Below are 22,285 nucleotides of genomic sequence, written 5' to 3'. Positions count from 1 at the left end.
CAGATGTCAGACTTGCCCTGTTCCATCCTGCTTTATCCATGGGACCAGAAATATCTCCAATGTCTTACTTAGGCTGTTGGGCAAAGATGTTAGAAATATATACACAGACACACCTTTGCGAACAGAATTCTACTTATGTCTAACACAAAAAACAAAAGAAATGACCCCCTTAAATTTTTCATTTCTGATTTGATAGAGGACTTCCAGTACTGAAGCAAAGCCCTGAAATCAAAGACCAGATTGTAATGAGTCTTGGAAATTGTTCTTTAACTTTTCATTTCTGGAATTGGATCATTGAGGAAGGGAAGCAATCCATCTAATTTGTTACTTGTAAATTATTCCAGATTTGTACACCTCAAAGCATATATAAAATCATTATAAAATAACTGGCATGTCTCAGTGACAAGGCATTTATGGAAAATGATCTTCACACTAGGGCCGATTCCCCTACAATGAAAACTTACATAATTTTTCTACCTAGAATTCTTATTAACTGTCATACAGCTGGCCTAAGCAAAATATTTTACAATGTTCTAAATAAGAGATCATCGTAAACAATGCCTTATACTGGAGACAGCATTATGGTGAAAAACCCTGATATCTGTCATTATTTATTTGAATTAAATGTCAATAGGGCAGTGAACAGCTGTAACATGACATAAAAAGGCATAATTTAAATAAAGTTTATGAATAATAATTTTCAAAGACAGGCAGCTGGGATGTATCAGGATTTAAAACTGTTTATATTTTTTATGAGTATAATGCAGATTTAGAGGTTTATTTATCAAATATGCAAAAGGCTGTACTTTTATCTCTTGCAGATATTCAAGCATTAGTATAAAATGCATGATACACTGGCAACACTTCCCCATATTAATTTGAAGTACCTGCAAATAGAATTAAGAATTCATTGCAGGGAATAAAAATATCTACGCTGGGTTTGGAAGAAGCCATCCTAGGTAAGATTTCAATCAATGTGCTTCTGGTGTGTGAAGTAACAAGCTGAATATTGCTGAGCAAGGCCCACGGCTGCACTTCTGTTGAATTATCTCAATATTGCGTGACTATCTTATCCATACTTGGAAAAGTAATCTTGCCAGCTGAGACCTTCCTGGAGCTGGGTGGCAAGATTCTGCATGGTACTTGGGCTCAAGTGATGTGGCTGAGATATGCGGGTGGGTCCTTGAAACTCTTCTGAAAACTCAGATGCACCTCTAGCTTTGGCCTGCTGTCAAACTGTCAAGGTTTTTAACAATATGTTTAAATGTTCCTGACATTTATAAACTATTAAAAATGAAATAAGCAATTTAGAAATTTGGAAACTATAAAAAAGTAAAAGTACCATTAAATGATTTTTAAAAATACTGTAAACATGAGTATTTATTCTTACCTTTCTTCCTCACAGCTGTAAAAGCTCCCTACGTGGCCTGAATGGCTCATAGATCCTAGAGCCAGATCTACTAGGTGCAGATTCTCTGGCATAAATGCCAGGGAATCTCAGCAAGCTCCTGCTGTATTGTTGAGCTCCCAACAAAATCCAGTGGAAGGCCACAGCCAGCAAATTGCTGACCAAGCTTGACCAGAAAGACCAGGCTTTCTGCATTTATATAGAATCTTACATAGATAACTTCTCCAGCAATCCCCAGCAAAACCTAGGTGAAAATAGTGTGGCATTTCTTTATTTTTCAAGTTTTCAGCAACATTCTTCTTTCCGAATATTAGTGAAAAATACAATGTGAAATGAAATGTGTAAAAAGTCTTCAATCTTTGGTTCTCTCTCACCCTTGGAGGTACAACAGAGCTTTGGAATATAGTGTGCATGATCGATGCTCAATGATGTTCAATGATGTGTAGGACATTGCATTGCTGGCACCCTGTCAATTTAGTGAAGAGTTTAAACCCTTTTACAGTCTGCATTTCCTTAACTTGTCAACACAAGAAGGTTCTGGTGAGGAGAGAGCTTTCCTGATGATTTAGATAATATTCCAGATGACACTTTATCAAAATACAAACATCCTGTTATGCATGAAGAGCTATTTTCATGGAAGTAATTTTGCCTGTACTGGGGTTCCCTGGATTACAAATGACCTAACTTACGGGAATCTGACTTTACACAAATTCTCCCATATATTTTTAAAACATTTTTAAGCTAGTAATAATAATAACAGTAATAAAATGTTTCATGGTATTCATTAATGGTTGGATACAGTATAATATATTCCATCTGTTTAATTATGAGTAGTGTTAGGGTGATTATCCAATGAAATGAAAGAATTATAGCAAGGGTATGTACAATATGATATTGGCAGCTATAGAAAATGGGTGTTTTTGACTTATGGGCCGTTCTCAGGAGCTGAACCTTACAAATGCCAAGTTAGCTTATCTCAGTTTAGTCAAGGGGTAATAGTTAACTCTTGTCTGTTGAGAGAAATAAATTCCACTTCAGCCCACTCTGAGGAAATTCCATCATTAAGTGTTTGTTACTGGTTTGCAAGCAAAGATTGAGTCTGGCCATGAGATCTTAGGTGGTTAATAGTTCTGCTACATTGACTATTCACAACCAAATTGAAGGAGAACAGGGAAGAAAATATAGTAGCTTTTAGTGTAATACTCTGCATAGTGAAAAGTGTTCCTGCTGTGGAGCTTTAACCCTGTTCTCTACTCAGCAATGCTACTCAGAAATTGGGCAAGTTTAAATAGTCTTTTTTTCAAATCAGTGTTATTTTATGACAATGTTAAATTACTTAAAATAAATGAGCTATTGGAAAATCTAGACATTTCTGTGGGTTCAGGATATATCAAATGCAAAAATAATGTAAAACCCTTCAGGAGCTTGAACAAAATATTGAAATGCTTGAATAACCTTGCAATTCATTTCCTATCCTGCTTCTTTGCAACACAAATGCTACTATAGGATACAAACAGAGTCCAAGACAGTTAGTATATGCAAAAGCACAGTTTAGAGATAAGTGCCTATTAACATCTGCAGAATCCTAGTCTGTACAGTGCTACAATTCTGTTGGAGCATCCTGTCCTTCATTCACAGGGATCTTGCCACACTTTAATTGTGATTTCCACATCCAGGAGCATTTCCTTTTAATCCCAATTGGATTCTCAGTTTAGTTTTGAAGATGCAGTGAAGCAAATGGTCCACATCACATTAATTGCAGTCTATGATTATGTCTGGCATCAAGATTTTTTGGCTCTAATATTAGCTTTGCAGGGACATAATGCAAAATCGGGATAATTGCAACCTTAACTCATGGTTGACAATGTATGATTCTCATAGAGTCACAGAGGCATAGATAATCCATTAGTCTTTAATAGAGTAAACTTTCAATCCAGAAGACATTTCTAAAAGTGAAATATGTACATGGATACTGCTTTCCAAACTAGTCATTCTGATTGAGAACTTTTTTTTCTGACCAATGTATTTCTTACGGCTTTGAACAAAGGAAGTCTGGACCTGGTGTTGTCTTTGCACGGAGCCAAATTATAAAACAGGGTATAATTGTACGAAAAAAATAGATCAATTTAAAGAAATACATTCCATCTTTATTTTTCTATTTCTATTATAATTTCTTCTGTGGGCATTAGTAGTAGAAATGGCTAATTTAAACTTGTTGAAGAGTAATAATAACCTGATGGCAGTGGAGGTAGAGAGGTTACCTTGGCTGGAGGGAGTCACTACAGCATCCCATACTTACATAGATAGTTTCCACTATAAATGTGTATGCATGAATTTGCATTGTAAAAGGGCAGAAAAAGTAAACAGATATTTGATATTTTTAATATAAAGAGTGCAGAAGTATGGATATTAAACTGGCTGCAGTACTAAATCTCTGCCTACAAGTGAATGTTAGATTATTTCTGGTTATATCTAACTTATTTCTGTAGCTCAGTTTATCGTACCAGAATTATTCTTGCACAATATGGATTAGGATATCTGAATTTTATCACATATTTCAATCAAAATTGTATAACTTGCTAAGCTTTGACATTCTTTGGCTCAGTTATGGCATTTTTGGCTGAATAAGGGAGTTGTAGGTTCAAGCCCCACTGCAAAGACCTGAGTACACAGTCCATACTGGCATGTTCAGATGAGACAAAGGCCCAGTTTTTGCAATAAAATGTAGCTTGGGACTCCTGTGAAAACGAGCTCAAACAGGAAGTCCCAAAGTTTTTGGCACTTATTTGCTAGCATTTGTCTGACTGTGTTCTAACATCGGTCTCCGCACAGAGTCCGGCAGTGGAATCTGAAGCTGCAACAATTGCCCAGCATTTAAATTGCAAAAAACTTTCCCAGGTCTATCTAGCACAGGAACATTGGTTTAAAAATGGCACTATTTTATGTTAAAACAGCATTGCAGGTCAGCGTAATAGTGTTTGTGAAAGTGACTTAAGAGGGAACTTCATTTGCAAGGATCAGAGAACAGAATTGGAAAGTTTCCCTATATAACATTGCACTGAATCTGGCATTGCCGGTTTCATAGGTTAACCCCCTCATGTCCGGAATCAACCCGGAGAACCTCCTCTGCACTGTTTCTAAAGCCAGTATATCTTTTCTCAAGTAAGGAGACTAGAACTGCACGCAGTACTCCAGGTGTGATCTCACCAGTACCCTGTACAGTTGCAGCATAACCTCCCTGCTCTTAAATCCAATCCCTCTAGCAATGAAGGCCAACATTCTATTTGCCTTCTTGATAACTAGTTGCATCTGCACAACAGCACGCTGCAATCTTTCACCATTGAAATAATCTGATCTACTATTTTTCCTTCCAAGGTGGATGACCTCGTGTTTACCAAGATTGTACTTCATCTGCCAGACCCTTGCCCACTCACTTAACCTATCTATATCTCTCTGCAGACTTTCTGCATCCTCTGCACAATTTGCTTTTCCACTCAATTTAGTGTCATCAGCAAACTTAGATAAACTACACTCAGTCCCCTCTTCCAACTCGATAATGTATATCGTGAACGTACTTCCACTGAAGGAGAACACTTAGGTGGTGCCTACATTAAAATGCTGTAAGAACTTTGTGGGACAAGCAGCATCTGTGGAGGCAAAGGGATGGTTGATGTTTCACTTCAGGCTGAGACCCTGCATCAACACTGGATCAGCAGTCCTGATGCAGGCTCTCGACCCAAAATGCCGACCATCCCTTTGCCTCCACAGATACTGCTTGACCCGCTGAGTTCATCCAACAGTTTGATTTTTGTTCCAGATTCCAACATCGGCAGTCCCTTGTGTCTCCAAGTAGGTGGTGCTCTCTGGCAGTAAGGTGTGTACACCGGAGTTATAGAGTCATACAGCACAGTAACAGGCCCTTCAGCTCACTGTATGCATGCTGACTATTAAGTACCCATCAGTAACAGTTGGCTAGCATACAATAGTGACTTACTATATTACAACACATTTTTCCCATCAGGGTTCTGCTATATCCCAGCAGAGGAATCCCATCAGTCCCACTCCCCCTCCTTATATTTTCTTGTACCCCTGAAACTTACTTTCTCTCACATGCCCATCATTCCTCTTTGATTCTTTTGGCACTTGCTTACACTGGGGGTAAGTTACAGTAGCCAATTAATCTATCATCATATACTTGGGATATTGGAGGAAACCAGAGCAGCTGGGGGAAATCCACATGGTCACAGGGGGAATGGGCAAACACCACACAGACAGCACCCCAGGTCAGGATTGAACCTAGGGCACAAGAGCTGTCAGAGAGCAGCACTAATGGCTGCACCAGCATGTATCATACTGTCATCTCTGCATATACAAATTACAGCAAGTGCCTCAAAAAGGCTTCAGGCTACCCAAGTCTCACAAAGACCACTGCAAGCCCAACAGGATTTATTGCATTTACTGTTCTTTAATATCTTTCTCTGCTCTTCAGTTGGCAATGGATCCAGCCACCACTGGCATTACACTCTCATCAGGAAGGATGTAGTTGCAGAGGTTAGTAGGCAGAAAGGTTAAGTTTGTGCACATAAAACATTGTATACATATTTTCTTTGCAAAAGATTAGGATAAAGTAATTCAATTTCATGATATTTCACTAATTCATTCATAATGCACAAGATTAAACATATAGTTTTGTGATTGTAAATATGTTTTCTAAAATGCATAGTGGTCAATTTCATAGCTTATTGGAAGAACTGACAATTAACCACTCACACAGTTCTAATGAAAGGTCTTTGATCTGAAACATTAACTCTGTCTTCTTCCTTGGCTGCTGCCTGGCTGCTGAATATTTCCAGCATTTTCAGTTTTTGTTACATGCTTGATTCTTTTAGTACAATGGGTTTTTCGCTGTTGTGTAACAGAATTACAACAATCTCTTGAAGCATCTTCTCACCCTAGCTTGGCACAATGGCACAGTATAAATTGCCCTTAGTTTGTACAGGAGTGGTTAGCCTGGGAGGAGTAGAAAGGAATGCGGAGCAAATAAAATGAAATTAGTGTAAGTCTGCACCAACCATCAAGCACCCATTTACACTAATTTCATTTTATTTGCCGGAGGGCCTATTTCTGAACTGTTTGACTCTATGACTCAAAACATACTAGTTCCTATTCATTGAGGGTTTTCTGTTAGTAATTCTTACTGAAACCAGTAACATGATCAAAGTGTTTTCCTTTTTTATTTAAAATTAATAAAAATAAGAATTTATTTCCTGTTTCTAAACACAGTTATCCAGAAAGTCCTGGGATAGAGATACTTGGCTGTTAACAATGCATTGTTTAAATAATTACTAAGGGTGAATCTTTCACCTTTCTAAACCATGATGTTTTGCTTTGGATTTTTTTGATGGCTTTGCAACGCTCTTTCCAGGACTAGAAATTAAACATAAATGTTAGTATATTGCCATTCTGTATTGGGATACCCAGACTTGCAGACTTAATGATAGGAAGAAATATTTTAGAAGTGTGAGCTCTTAACTTCCTTTTTACATGGTTTGCCAAGATGCAGAAATCCGTATCTCACCGTGTAATGGATAACTTCAAGGACATTGGAAGTGTTCAACATAGCAAAGGATTAAGACATGCCCTATACATTACAGCTTAGAGTATCATTTGAAGAGAAAGAGAATCAGCACGCTGACCCCTTTTTAGCCCCGTAAGAAGGACTTCACTGAGATCTGTTCCGGTCTAAGTGGCTCTTCAGATAATTAGATTCAAAACTTAAAACAAGATATACCAGGCCAAAATTAATAAAGCATATTCTGGACAAAAATAATAAGAGGTAAACAGCAGAACCCTGAGGACATGCTGAGTTTAAGTTGCATGCAGTTCACTTTTGGTGAGTTCAAGCTTTGACCCTTCCGCCTATGTGAAATATAAACACTACAGCTCAAAGGATACAGTAATTAGTTTTGAGTTAATTTTAAAAGGCTGCAGCCTGCTGGATAATCATGAGAGAAAGGTCATTAGCTACATTGGTGTCCATTACCTATGCTTACAGCTGCGATATTGCACAGTGCTACCAGCACACTCCAGTTCCAGTCTGTAAGCACTCTGACCTAATCATAATTTGACTGGACCAGGGTCTCGCCTGGGAATTCAGATGTTTTTCTTTTATGCTGAGGGGAAATTTAAGACAAGAACTGCACCGCAGTAAGGTTAAATTACAGACATAAAGCACCCTTTAGTATTTTTACAATTCATTGCCAATTACACCATAAAAAAGTTAAACACTGGGCATTGCAGCTGCAAGATTTATTAACTTTCTTTTGCGCCTTTGGGAAATAACTCAGCTGAACCCTGCCAGTGGCTGTTTTTATTTAATTCATTATATTTCAAACCTGCACAATCAAATTGCAATTTCTTACTATTATGATTTTGTAGGCTGCTGCCTTATATTACACACTTTTTTGATTGAATAGGATCTATCTTAATGTATGACTTCTGAGGTTTGAGAGCTCTTGGCTGGTTTCCCTGGCTCTTCCAGCAATATTTGACACAGTACTAGGAATATAAGCCAGGGACCCATTTGTCAAATCTTATTGAGGCAAAAAAGTAATCTACACTCTTATCAAAAAGTATTAGATTACTAAGAAGCAACTTGGCTTTGACCAGGCAAGTCCCTGTTCTTTTAATTTCTTTGGTAAGTTAGAACATGGGTTGTGCAGTAAAAAATTAATTGCACCAACCATGTTTACATCAAGCCTTTTTGAAGGTAGATTATTTCTAAATTTGGGAATGAATTCAATTAAAACTGCTCAGTACACGTATCTTTATTTTTATTAATTGTCTAAGTGATTCGTGTCAAAAGTCTAAAGTTCCAAAGAGAGGGTATGCTGGCTGCTTTGTGAAAGTACAGCTAACCCCTGCATTATGGGGGGCTGTGTTGCTAGAAAACGGTCCATGTCACGATTTTACATAATGTGGAGTGGCATCATCTGTGCACGCATTATTTATTTACCTTTTTTCACATAAGCTCTGTGAGAGTGAATTTTATTCTATTTCTCAGATATTTGCATAGTGATTTGTGAATTCTGTAAGGGTGAATTTCTGGTCCTCGAATGACTGTAATGGAGACTAAGGGACTCTATGTGTACTGAACTTGAAATCATTTCAACTGGTGTCAGCTCAAAACCTCAGAGATGATCTCAGATAAAGGAAATAAATTGTGCTGAGATTTCTCTGGACTAGATTTGCCGCAGATTGGTAAGCACTGAATTTCCAGAGGAAAAAAAACTAATGACTAACTTCCTTTTACAGAGCTTTTTAAAAAGCATTCAAGCTCCAAAAGGAGAATTCAGTGAATGGGTTTGACATTTTTGAAATTTATATTCTACACTAGTGCCAAATATATTCTTTCAATTAGGCTAAACTTCAAATGTTTGTGAGTTTACATTTGCAAAGTTTTCTGATTCATTGTCACCCATGCTTAGAGTTAATTGGTTTGAGCAATATTGGCTTCTCAGGCAATATATCATAAGTAATAAATCAATGCAGTGAAATGTGCTTCTATAAAGTGAAGGAATTTTGAAATAAAGTTAACCTGCTTACAGGACTATTATTAAATATCTAAAAATCCAATCCCATTGTAGCTTTGTCACTGTCTGTTTCCATGTGCAGCAGCCCTAGCATTCCTCCATCACTAATCCTTCCCACTAATTAAGATCTTATCATCACATCTAGCATACACAGACTAGCTGTTGAGTGAAATGAGTTGTTAGTACAGAGATTCTTTACTTTTCACCCAATTCTTCTTAACTAAATTTGATTCCACATCAGTAGGAACCAAGCAGCTAAAAGACAAGGTGTATAGTAAAAGAAAAATACTTGCATTCGTGTAGCTCCCATCATAATGCTATGGTGTGCCAAAGTGTTTTATATCCAATTAAATATTTTTGAGATGTAATCACTACTGTAATACAGGAAAAGCAATAACTGAATTGCACAAAGCATGATGACACAGAGTAATGTTGATTGAGGGATAAATGTTCACCAAGTAGAACTCCCCTGTCTTCTTTGAAATTTTTGTGATGAGATTTTTTTGAGTAGAGTGGGTGTGGTTCTGGTTTAACACAGCATCTGTAAAATTCCCAATAGTGCAACAATTCTTCAGTGCTCCACAGGAGCACATGAATATCAACTAAAGATCCCTAAATTTCTTAGAAAGCTCCAATGATTTTTCACCCTAACTGTGAGGGGGGCCAGTGGAACTGCCAAAAAAAAAATCAACAGAGAATCTAGTTGTGCTGGTTCTTGTTTATTTCTTGGAGTTTCCTCAATGCCTTGTAAGGCATATGTGGCCTTTGGATGGGACTTTGTTTACAGAATCTCTAAGGTCGGGGCCCCTGTTCCTGAACATCATTAAGAATATGGCATTTGTGTGGTGGCTGGCATGCTGAGCGAATAGAGGAGCATGAGGGTGCATGTCTGCGCCCAGGACAGCAAATGGTATACAAGAGTAACTGTGCCTTTAAGAACTGAGTGTACTATGTGGTATGACTTTGATACGTTATTATATAAGACACGACTGTTTAGTTCAGGGTCACTGCTTCAATCTGTATTTGTTTGCTTATACAAGAAGCAACACAAAGGAATCTTCAGGAACTACATTTCTGTTAAGTTTGAGATGTTGTTGATTGAAAAACCAGCAACAACTAGAACTCATCTCATATTTATGTACATTTATATTTACACAGTACGTACACGTACTTACATTATGTACACATAAATATATGTAGAAGGAAGCCATTTGGCCCATTGACTCTATGCTGGCTTTTCAGAGGATTCTCATCAATCCCATTCCCTTACATATTTCCCCGTAACACATTCTCTCCACATGTCCACTACACCTGTGTGCGGTGGTGCAGTGGTTCAACTCGTAGAGCAGCCACCTGACAGCCCCAGTGACTCAGGTTCAATCCTGACCTCTGATGCTCTCTGGAGTTTACACTGTGTGGGTTTCCTCTGGGTGCTGCAGTTTCATCTCACATCCCAAAAGTGAGCAGGTTAGTAGGTTAGGTGGCTATGATAAATTGTCCCTAGTGCAGGTGGGTGGTAGAATCCAGGAGATTGGGGGAGGAGTTGATGGGATTATGGAGAGAATATGTTAGGAAAATTAGTGGGGAATGGGATTGATTTGTGAGCTGGCAGAGATTCGATGAGCTAAATGACCTTTTATGTTGTAAGAAAATATGGAAGCTCCAACCTAAGTCTCTTACCATCCACTTGTTCAACAAGTAATTAACCCATTAACCTACCAACCAATAGAAAATCATAAAAACTACAGATGCTGAAATCCCCAGCTGTTCAGGCAGCATCGTGAAAAGGAGCTTTCAGGGTCTTTCGACCTGAAAGGTTATCTCTGCTTCCCTCTCCATACACGCTGTCTGAACTGCTGGGTGTTTCCATCATTTTCTGCTTTCTTTGCAACCTTTCAAACCACTTGTCTTTGGGATATCTGAGGAAACCAAAGCAACCAGAGGAAACCCACATGGTCACCGGGAGAACGTACAGACTGCACGCAAATAGCACCAGAGGTCATGGTTGAACCCAAATCGCTGGAGCTGTGAAGCAGCTGCACCATTGTGCTGCCCATGGTGTGAAGAAAATAGAAACTAGGATTCACTAAGTATAGCAGTGACGATGTCAGGCAGTGGGTGTGCTGGATACACAAGAAATTCTGCAGATGCTGGAATCTGGAGCAATAGACAAAAAGTGCTGGAGGAACCCAGCAGGTCGGGCAGCATCCATGGAGGGAAATAAACAGTCGATGTTTCAGGCCTAGACCGATGAAGGGTCTTGGCCTGAAACGTCAACTGTTTATTTCCTTCCATTGATGCTGCCTGACTTGCTGAGTTCCTCCAGCACTTTTTGTGCAGCGCTGGATACATTAGTGAGCTTGAGGGATCTGAGTAGACTCGGCCACTTGCCCTGTACAGGAAGCAAGTGGAAATGATCCTGAGGGCAAACAATATCATTGACATCCCAGGGGAGGGCACAAAACAAAGAAACTGCATTACAAGGGGAGAGGAAGGTGATATTGTTGCTGGTGGCTGGACATGTGAAATACTGGTCAGTCTCGCAGCACCAAGAACTGCAAACTCCCAAAGTTACTGCCAGTCAAGGTGGAAGGCTCTGTATGGCTTGGAGACATTTATGGAAAAGCCCAATGGGATGGTGTACAAACAGTAGAATCAGATGGTGAAGGGTGGAAACAGAAACGCTTTAATGATATCTACTGTGCAGCTGAGGAACGTGAGGACATGGTACATTTGTTAACTTTATTGCTTAAGGAAGCAACTTTAAGTATGCATTACTCCAGGACTCACTTGCGTTTGATGAACAATGGTCAGATGGACTTGACAGGCATAAAGATTTCTTTCAGCTAGCAGACGCTGACATACTAGGGCAAGAGGCTGCATTGAAAAACAGAGATTCGATTCCTACCACCTATGAGGGTGGAAGTACAACTTGTGGTGAGAGTGCAGTGAATACAGGCAGCTCTCTCCAGAAGGGCAGCTGAGGTGAGAGCAGAGTAGGTAGTGATGCACAGGTGCCACTGCAGATGGAAATTTGACAACTGTTCATCTGATGAGGAATGTGGAGCTTGAAAAGAGAGTCAAGTGGTTAAAGGTGATAACCTTCCTGGGTGAACGTAAGGCAGCAGTTTGGCTGAAGCCTGCAGGTGTCAAATGCTAAGGAAACCCAGAGAAAGTCAAAGGGCATAGAGCCAAAGGCTGTGGTGAAGCATCACAGTGGTGAGTCAGTGTGGCAATGCCAGAACTGGGCCTGCAATAAGAATGGATAACAACAGCAAAGGATGTACCTTCAGAGCTTTAAGTGTGTATTAAGAGTCACTGATTCAATTTGCTGACTGTTCAGGTATCAAATGGTAAGGGCTGGTGAGCCAACAAATGAAGCAAGTATTGGATTGTGATTAAGGACTCACCTAAGTTGTGATTATCCCATGTGGTTCAATTGCCAGTTTCTGATCTGGGCCATCATTGCTGAGTCTGGGCCATCAGTGCAAGTCTGGGCCATCAGTGCTGAGTCTCAATAAATTGACTTGCACACCCACTGATTCTCTCCCATATGCATTGACTCGCTTGCGCGCACACACTGACTCATACACACGTACACCAACTATCTCTCACACACACTGACTCCCTCACGCACCCCGGATCCCTTTAACACACACTGATTCTCTTACATACACACTGATTCCCTTGCACACAGACTGTGACTCTCAACACACTCTGACTCTCTTGCACACTCTCATACACACTGATATTCTCTCACACACTGACACACACTCTCTCTCCCTCACTGACATGCTCTCTCACTGACTCTCTCTTTTACATGTGACTCTCAGACCGGCTCCCTCCCTTGCACATATTGGCACAAACACAGAAACCCACCAATTTTCTTCTCTCCACACATACTGACTTTTCCTCATACACCGACTCTCTCTCTCTCTCTCTCTCTCTCTCTCTCTCTCTCTCTCTCTCACACACACACACACACACACACACACACACACACACACACACACACACACACACAGACTCTTACTGGCACTCTCTCTCTGTCTCATACACAGTGATTCTCGTTTTACTGGCTGCTGGTCTGAAAAGGAGACAGAGAGAGATGGCGGAGAGAAGGCTGCAGTGGCATGGGGGGACTACCAGAAGGATCAATGCTGAAGGTCTCACATCTGGCTGCAGGTCTTGGAAAGTCAGCTCACCCAATTGGTAAGGCACAGCTGTGTGACCAGCTCCTGGGGCTGGATCAGAGTGAAGCAGTACTCTTCTTCTCCACCTTCCTAGCTCTCAAGTGTCAAGTGTCCCCCATTCCTTCCCCAGTCCTTACTGAAGAATGGTGGCTGACAGCTGAGGAATGACAACACCTGCCTCTCAACAGGAGCCACAACACAGGGCAGGCACGGTAGTGTAGTGGTTAGCACAATGTTATTACAGTGCCGGTGACCCAGGTTCAATTCCAATCGCTGTCTGCAAGGAGTTTGTATGTTCCCCCCGTGTTAACAAACATACATAAACAAATAGAAAGTTGATAATTTTATTATCTCCCCAGATGTGAATATGCTTGGTGACTTTTACAAATTATTGCTGTTAATAAAAAATCTATATTAATTTTCAACTATTTTGCCAGTCTAGTCTGCAGTCTAGCAGTTCAATCTGCAGTTTGTGGAGGGCAGTGTTCATGATGGTGGCAGATTACTGGGACAGCCTGCAGAGGCAACCATGACATTGAGAAACAAACCTCCAAAGAAAAGTAGCAGTTAGCCCAGAGAAAAAGACACTCTAAATCTGGGACCAGTGACAGACTGTCCTATGTGAGTAGCCAAATGTCAAATGCAACATGTGAATGGTGACTTGGTGCTCACAGAACAATGGGGCTGGCCACAAACATTGATGGCAGGCTGTTTGGAGGAAAAGTCTGCTTGAACATTAAGGGAGGGCAAGTTTACAGAAGCTTCAGGGGCTGTGCCATTGCAAGAGTTCATTAGCAAGATCAAAAGTAAAAAGCTCAGCACAAGGTGCTGCAGTGAACCATTAATTGGTTCTGGCAAAGTAGATAAAGATAGAAAAGTTGAAGCAGGGCAAGTTCTGGGAAAAGCTATTGCTGTTTACAAAATTGTTGCATGGCATACATCAAGTGTAGATTTGAGATACAAAACAAACAAATACCCTGGGTCTATTCAGAGAGAAAAAAAATTGTTCAGTAGTCTGTTTTGTTTAAAACTTCTTTTTGATTGGTGTAAGGATATTAACACTTTGCTTTCCTCCATCATCCATCAGTGAATTACTTTTGGTTCTGAAGACCAAGCTGAAAGGTTTCTCTCTCCACAGATACAGTCTGACCTGCTCTGTGTTTCCAGCATTTTCTGTTTTTATTCTATAATTATTTCAGATGTTGGATAATCAACTATGTAGGAGGTTTTTATTGAAGACTCCTAAAATTGTTATTTTGAAGTCTTTGTTCAATTGATCAGAATTTTAATTATTTGACAAAGTATGTTAGTGTGGACAAAACAGATGTGTAAATATATTCCTCAAGCTTCTGAATGTGCAATTATTGAATTGTTGCATTTATTATATGAATTTAATTCCAAGGGTGAAGTATGATTCAATGGTTTTGAACCATTCCCTTTCTAATTACATGCTCGAAGGACTGGGCTATTAATTGAGCAGCACAATAGGAGAGTCTAAAATTATTATATTTTGGGTCCTTATAGCAGGTATAGATACAAAAATCCAGATTTTCTCCTCTCATATCCTAGCAATGCTCAGGTGCAAGTTCAAGACTTCCTTTATTTGTTTGGTATCATATTGCACTAATGACTTTAACAGGTTCCCTCTGCCTTGTTGGAAAGTGTCCATTATCCTAATTTCAGCAAAAGATGTGGCTTAAGATGGTTTTCATCAAAACAAATTAAAGCAGTCACGAATAACCTAAACCCAGGTGCAATTCGTTGAACTAAAACCGTACGTAACAGGGGGGGCTTCAGTGTTCTCCTTATTAAGTTGTCCCTCAGATTCAAGGTTGACTTGCTTCCATTCTGGTTCTGTGATTCTGAGGTGGCTGATGAAGCCGATGTGAAATTCTCGAACTCTACCATGAAGTTCTTGGCAGGATGGGTGGACGGGTAGTTTGGGAGGTGAAAAGCTCCTTTTGTCATTTATGTTGGGCTCCTGTGATGCCCAGACTCAAGATTCTCCATGCAATCCAGAAATTTCCTTCTCCATCTTGAGCAATCACAGCTCAGGCATTCTTATGAATCTGAATATTACACGTTTCAAAGAGGTCTTGAACATGTCCTTGAATTGTTTCCTTGGTAGCATCTTGATGCACCTTGGATAATCTTCTTTGTAATGCTGCATTCTTCAAATAGGCAAAGAAAATTCAGGGACCTTCTCAAGGCCTCTGGAAAAAGTGTAAAATTCTGACCCACAGAAATGTTTGGATTTCTTAAACTGACTCAAACAATTCACAGATAGAAGTAAAAATAAAATGCTCTATTTTTAACACTAAATACAAAGAGTTGTCAGAAAATCGATCTGATAAAAAGTTTCAGACTTATGGGGTGGGAAGGGACAGGTGAAATTTTAAGCCCCAAGAGAGTTGAAAGGTTAATAATGGGAATGTGAAACCTGACACTAACCAAGTTTTAAAGTGCAAGCTTGCAGTTTAACTGGGGAAGATTTGGGGCATTAAATAGCTGTCTGAGGATTGGGTCAATGAAGTGAGGCCTTGTTCCTCAGATTTTGGGAGGCTGGGAGGTTTGGGATCTGTCTTCCTATCATCAGTTTGTTCTGAGCTCTTTAAACACCTGTGCGATGGATTTCTCAAGGGTCTGGAAAACTGACAGCTGAAGGGAGCTTGGAGCTGCCAGATTCAGCACCTAAATGCTTTCCCTGAGCTTCAAGCAAACCCTCCATCGTGGTAGTATAATTTCCATTACATTTCTTCCACAGATTTCTCCGTTACCATTGCCTTTTTCCCATGGTATTCACAAATCGTTTTATTCTCAAAATCCATCTCAGGTAACTCTACATTTTCTGCTCACAAAACATGCTTCTTGGCTGCCCTATGCAAAGAACCTTACAATTCTCATTTTCAAAGCTATTCCCAGCCTTAATTTTCATAACACTCTTAAGCAGCTAAACTATTTTGGATTATCTGAACAGACAACAAAGTGTATATGGTCATTCAGAGAAGCATGATGCCAATTATCTGGTTTCCCTGAAGGGTTTGCATACTGAATAAATATATTCAGTTGAGGCCACTTCAACAGGATTCCTACTTTGCGTAACATTTCACATATGTTTGCCATAAGCCTGAGATTATGTGGTCTTTCATCAGCAAAAGTACAGAGAGTATTACAGTTAAATATTGAAAGAGTAATAAATTACTAGATATTCAATTGAAAAAGTAAATGGCTACTTTCTTAGTTAACTCACAATTGACACAGCATGCAGTCCTGATAATAATAGTCTGATAATAATCTCTGGTAGTAATAATTGGTATCTTCAGCTATTTGAGGCATTTCTGGTCATAATATTATAAAATTATGGAATTAGTTACTTTGATAACCCATGGTTTCTTGCTGGGTCTCACAGAAATCCTCTTACCTTTTTGTCCTGGTGGACAACGCTTTTTTTGCACAGTACATTTCCTTCTCTCGGTGGTCTTTGGACAAGAGTTGCCATGTGCTGAAGGTTCCTGCAGAATGTCCCGGCTCCTTGTCTCACTGCCTTTCCAGAAACCACATGTCTTCCCTCGCTTTGTACAGGGACCCCATGCATTCCACTCGCTTACTTCACAATGCACTGTAAACAAATAACCAAAGTTGTTCTGTATCCTCTTGTTCCTTCTTTCTCAGTCAAATTTACTTCAGCACCAACCACACCCCCAGCTTCCTTGGTTTGCCGAATCTGCTAATATATGGTGGGGTGGGAACTTTGCATACAATGGATGTGAATGTAAAGGGAATAAAATGGGATAAGTGTAGTATAAATGGAAGTGGATGTTTAATAGGTGGTGTGGACTTGGTGGGCCAAGTGGCCTCTTTTCTGTGTCATATCACTGTATGGATGCATTGCTTCTACCAAACTGTGTGGTTGGATATTGGATGTCAATAGACTATTCAATTAAAATCTATTCCCGATATTCCACATGAGTATTTTTTTACCGGGGTCATTGAACAAGGAGCAGAAATTGAACTACACTGATTTTAATTATAATGTCCCATATAACAAATCACAATGAGATAAATGTAGTAGACCAATGATTAAATCTCATATATTCTCGATCTGTACAGTTCAGTACAATGTTAAAAACTAAAACTGTCTACTACGGTAAAAGAGGAGTATATGATCTTTGAAAATGTATAAATCGTTAGGACTGGATGAAATATATCCCAGACTATTAACAGAGACAAAAGAAGAAATTCCAAAGGCTCTGGCTACAATTTTTTCAATTATTGGTATTGGTATTGGTTTCTTATTGTCACTTGTACTGAGGTATACTGAAAAACTTGTCTTGCATACCGATCGTGACTACAGGAGTGCTGCTAGAGGATTGGAGAACTGGTAATGGTGTAATATTCTTAAAAGTGGGCAAATTATTAGAGTCAATTATAAAGGACAGTGATAACCATTTAGAAGGTTAAGAGAAGGTTGTGCCTGACTAACTATATTAAATTATTTGAGGAGGTAACAAGGAGGGTTGCTAAGGGCAGTGCACTTGATGAAAAACACGATGATGCTGGAGGAACTCAGCAGGCCAGGCAGCATCCATGGAGAAAAGCAGGCAGTCAATGTTTCAGGTCAGGACCCTTCTTCAGGACTGAAGATAAGAAAAGGGGAAGCCCAATATATAGGAGGGAAAAGCAGAGCAGTGATAGGTTGACAAAAGAGGGGAGGCGGGGTGGACACCAGGTGGCGATAGGTAGATGCAGGTAAGAGATAGTCATAGGCAGGTGTGGGGGAGGAGGGGAGAGCAAAGCCATTGGGGGAATGGGTCAAAGGTAAGGAGGAAAAAAGGGGGGTAGAAGAAAGAGAGTTGGGCTAGGAAAGGGAAGAAAAGAAGATGCATGGTTGGGGGTGGGTGTGGGAGGTGGTGTTGTGGGGGTTACTTAAAGTGGGAGAATTCAATGTTCATGCCATTAGGCTGCAAGGTTCCAAGACGGAAAGTGAGGTGCTGTTGCTCCAGTTTGCGTTTGGAATTCTCCTGGCAGTGGAGGAGGCTGAGGACTAACATATCAGTGATAGTGTGGGACGGGAAGTTGAAGTGACTGGCAACGGGGAGATGCAGATCGTGGTTACGGATGGAGCGCAGGTGTTCTGCGAAACGGTCACCTAGTCTGTGCTTGGTCTCACCAATGTAGAGGAGGCCGTACTTGGAGCACCGAATGCAGTAGATGATAGTAAGGGAGGTGCAGGTGAATCTCTGTCCAGTAGATAATATTAAGGGAGATGATATTAAGGTTTCCACTGTTCCTGCCATAGCTGCAACACCTGCCCCTCCATCACTTCCATCCAGGGAATCTGCATCTCCCTGTTGCCAGTCACTTCAACTCCCCCTCCCACTCCATCACAGATATGTCAGTCCTCAGCCTCCTCCATTGCCAGAATTCCAAGCGCAAACTGGAGGAACAGCACCTCATTTTCCATCTTGGAACCTTGCAGCCTAACAGCATGAACATTGAATTCTCTCACTTTAAGTAATCCCCACCGCCCCCTTCCCTACAAACACCCCACACCCACCCATGCCTCTTCTTTTCTTCCCTTTCCTAGCCTCTCTCTTTCTTCTACCCCCCCCTTTTTCCTCCTTACCTTTGACCCATCCCCCAGTGGATCTGCTCTCCCCTCCTCCCCTGCACCTACTTGTCACCATCTCTTACCTGCATCTACCTATCACCACCTTGTGCCCACCCCGCCTCCCCTCTTTTGTCCACCTATCACTGCACTGCTTTTCCCTCCTATATACTGGGCCTCCCTTTTTCCTGTCTTCAGTCCTGAAGAAGGGTCCTGACCCGAAACACTGACCACCTGCTTTTCTCCAGGGATGCTGCCTGGCCTGCTGATTTCCTCCAGCATCATTGTGTTTTACATCTAGATAACAGCATCTGAAGACCTTTGTTTCTCCAGCGCACTTTATGTACTTTACATGAATTTGAGCAAGGCTTTGACAAGGGCATGCATGGAACATGAAAAAGTAAAAGTGAATGAGATCCAAGGGGACACAATTGAGGTGCATAAAATTATGGAGTGCTCAAAAAAGAGTAAGTTAGATGGACTTAGTCCCTTACCAAAAGGGTCAAAAACCAGATGGCATAGACTTAAAGTTATTTGTAGAAGGATTAGAGGGGAAATGAGGAAAATAAATTTCACCTAAAGGGTTAAAAGTGTCTGGAACTCACTGCCTGATAAATGCAGAACACATCTCATTTAAACAGAACTTGAATGTGGACTTGAAGAGCAATGATCTGCAGGGCTACAGAACTAGTGCTGGATGACAGAATTAGGTTGGTTAACAAAAACACAAGGGAGCAAATAGCCAGATTCTGTGATGTAAATATTCGATGATTCGATAACTATGACATTTTCCTTCTGCTATGATGTAAACTAATTGACAGAGATTGATTGTTATGATTAATAAATAATGTCATTTTTCACTGTATCACTTGACTGTCAGAATGGTAAAAGGGAAACCAAATGAACGTATTTTTTTCGTCCACCAGTTTCTATGTTTCATTATACCCCTTCCCCCCATTCTGTACTTCTTCAGTTATTGCATTTTCCAGTTTTCTTTTAACCTTATTTCCCACTTTTTTCTCAGTCTTCATTATATATGATATTATCTACTATCTTAACATTCCTTTTTTTTCCTTTATGCTTTTTAGCCTGCTTATTTCCTCATTTTAATACAGGGCTCAATCTACAATTTTGTATTGTTAGCCATCAATTTTTGCTGGCTTGAAATAATACATTGCTGGAAAGAAAATTATATATTCTTAACACATTTTAAAACATGTATCTTTCCACCAACAGGTCATTAGGAGTCACACAGTATGAAGGGACTGTTCTTTAGATGAAACATTAAGCCAAGACTTCTATCCACTCTCTCAGGTGGATGCATGGCCAATATTTACCCATCAACCAACATCAATAAAACAAATAATCTAGTTGTTATATCATTACAGTTTGCAGTGCTTTACTGTATGTAAATTGGCTTCTGTATTTCCTAAATTATGGCAGTGGTTTTGCATCAGAAGTATTAAATTAGTTCCTAGAGCACTTTGGAACATCCTGAGAGCATAAAAGGCCCTGTACAAACATCAATCATTCTTTTCCTTTGTACATAAGTTGCTGTTTGCTTACCAGTAGTAGTGCATTCCATTGTCTGATTATTTGGGGCAAACCCTTCAGGGCAGATATCAAAACATCTTCCTTTATGCAAGTAGAATGCTGGTTTGCATTTTGTGCAGAAATTTTTGTTGAAGCAGGTATCACAGTTGTCAGCTGTACATTCTGAAAAACAATTGTTTAAACATAAGAGGCAGTTACAGGTTTTCTGTTATGATCTGATGCAAATCCAATACAGCAATAATTTACCTATATATTACAACACAGGAGGAGGCCTTTTGGACCACAGCGTCCATGCCAGTCCCAGAGAGAGGAGTCCCAGTCTCATTTTCCCCTTTCTGTATTTCCACGTGACTCTAAAATTTATTCTTTCTCCTGCCCATCGTCTCCCTTTTGATTCTTTAGCAACTTACCAACAGTAAGGGGTAATTTACAGTGGCCGTTTAACCTATCAGCACATCTTTGGATGTGGGATGAAACTGAAGTACCTGGAGAAAATCCATATGGTCATGGGAAGAACATGCAAACTCCACACAGACAGCACTGGAGGTCAGGATCAAGCCCAGGTGCCTGGTGCTATGAGGCAGCAGCACTAACCGCTGCTAAATTTAGACTAACTTAACTTACTGGACAATTTAACACAAATTGAACTTAAATTGCTTTAATGTTGTTTGGAGTCATGGCAAAGCCTGGAAAAAAAACATTATAACATGCATTAGTGTAAAGGCTGGATTTTATAACAGACATTGTGACAGAGATGATGTACTTGGGCTACAGTAGTTAGCAGTACTCCAGAAATTTTAACTTTTGTTCAAGTCTTACTATGGCAGTTAACTAAATAATCTGGAATATAATAAAAAATAAATATCAGCATCGGTAGCCATGGAACTTATCATTAAGAATACATCTGGGAAAGAAATTTGATTTGGCCTAAATGACTCCAGAATCATAATAACATCAATAACATCAACTTGGTTGGTTCTGAAGTGGCCCAACCAAGTCACTTGGTTCAGGGACAATTAGAAATGAGGAATAAGTGTTGGTCTTTCTGATAATGCCCACATTCAATGAAGAAATAAAGAAAAGGCTGTAATGCATTATCTCTCTTAAGGTATGAAGCATATTCATGGCAATATATTTAAAGACACCATTTTGTTCTAATGTTTTACAAAGCCTGCAGATCATAAATATACAATTGACAAAGCACTTTAAACATAAAGGTTTAATAACTGAAACAAAAAACCCACAATGTAAACAGTTTTGGATGTTGAATGAGATTTTAAAAGAAAAATTACCAAGTTCTTTTGTTTGGAATCTACTTCAATATATGAGTAACATCTTGCCAGGATTATGTGGGAATGGATGGAAATGAATGCAAACATAAACTAAGTGATGCAGAGGACACTGCCCCGAAATGTTAACTCTGTTCCTATCTCCACTGATACTTCCTAATCTGATGAGTATTTCTAGCATATGTTTTTATTTTTACTTATTATCAGTGGAATACAAACCTGACAGTGTGTACAGGGCAAGTAAATTTGTGAAAATTCACCTGAATTCATTCAATTACATATTAAAATACTTCTGCTTCACCCAGTGGATCTACAGCAGTTGTGTACTCTTTTTTTGTGGGAGGGCCAAACTGCCAATTCAAGCAGCTTCTCACATGAAAGTTGAGGTTCCACTCTTAGGCTGTGAAGACTACTGCTGAAGCTGGGGTCCTTAAGGACTCAAGTAGCAGGCAGTCAACTTCCTACAGTTTTCCAGCAGTTACACTGGGAAATCTGGTGCTCAAACTCTGCGGGTGCAGGTGTAGCCATTCCATGCAGCTCAGTGGAGAGGAACGGCTGTAAGTGCAGGCCAGTCTTTTTGTTAACTAGGTCAACCTAAGTGTACTTAATTATTAATTTTAAACAATTATATCTATTTAAAT

General features: G+C 39.8%; 1 protein-coding gene across 1 annotated transcript in view; it reads right to left on the bottom strand.

Annotated features, from left to right (window-relative positions):
* Positions 1–22,285, bottom strand: part of rspo3 (R-spondin 3) — a 54,169-nt gene that overhangs the window by 11,315 nt on the left and 20,569 nt on the right. The window contains exons 3-4 of the mRNA XM_052024837.1: positions 20,368–20,517; positions 16,615–16,812 (exon numbers count right to left, since the gene is read on the bottom strand). Coding sequence (XP_051880797.1) covers positions 16,615–16,812; positions 20,368–20,517 — 348 coding nt within the window. The remainder of the gene's footprint in view (positions 1–16,614; positions 16,813–20,367; positions 20,518–22,285) is intronic.

Source organism: Pristis pectinata, chromosome 10 (assembly GCF_009764475.1).
Source record: "Pristis pectinata isolate sPriPec2 chromosome 10, sPriPec2.1.pri, whole genome shotgun sequence".
In the NCBI taxonomy this organism is placed as follows: Eukaryota; Metazoa; Chordata; class Chondrichthyes; order Rhinopristiformes; family Pristidae; genus Pristis; species Pristis pectinata.
The sequence above is the reverse complement of the archived record's forward strand: the minus strand, read 5'-3'. Positions and strand labels throughout refer to the sequence as shown.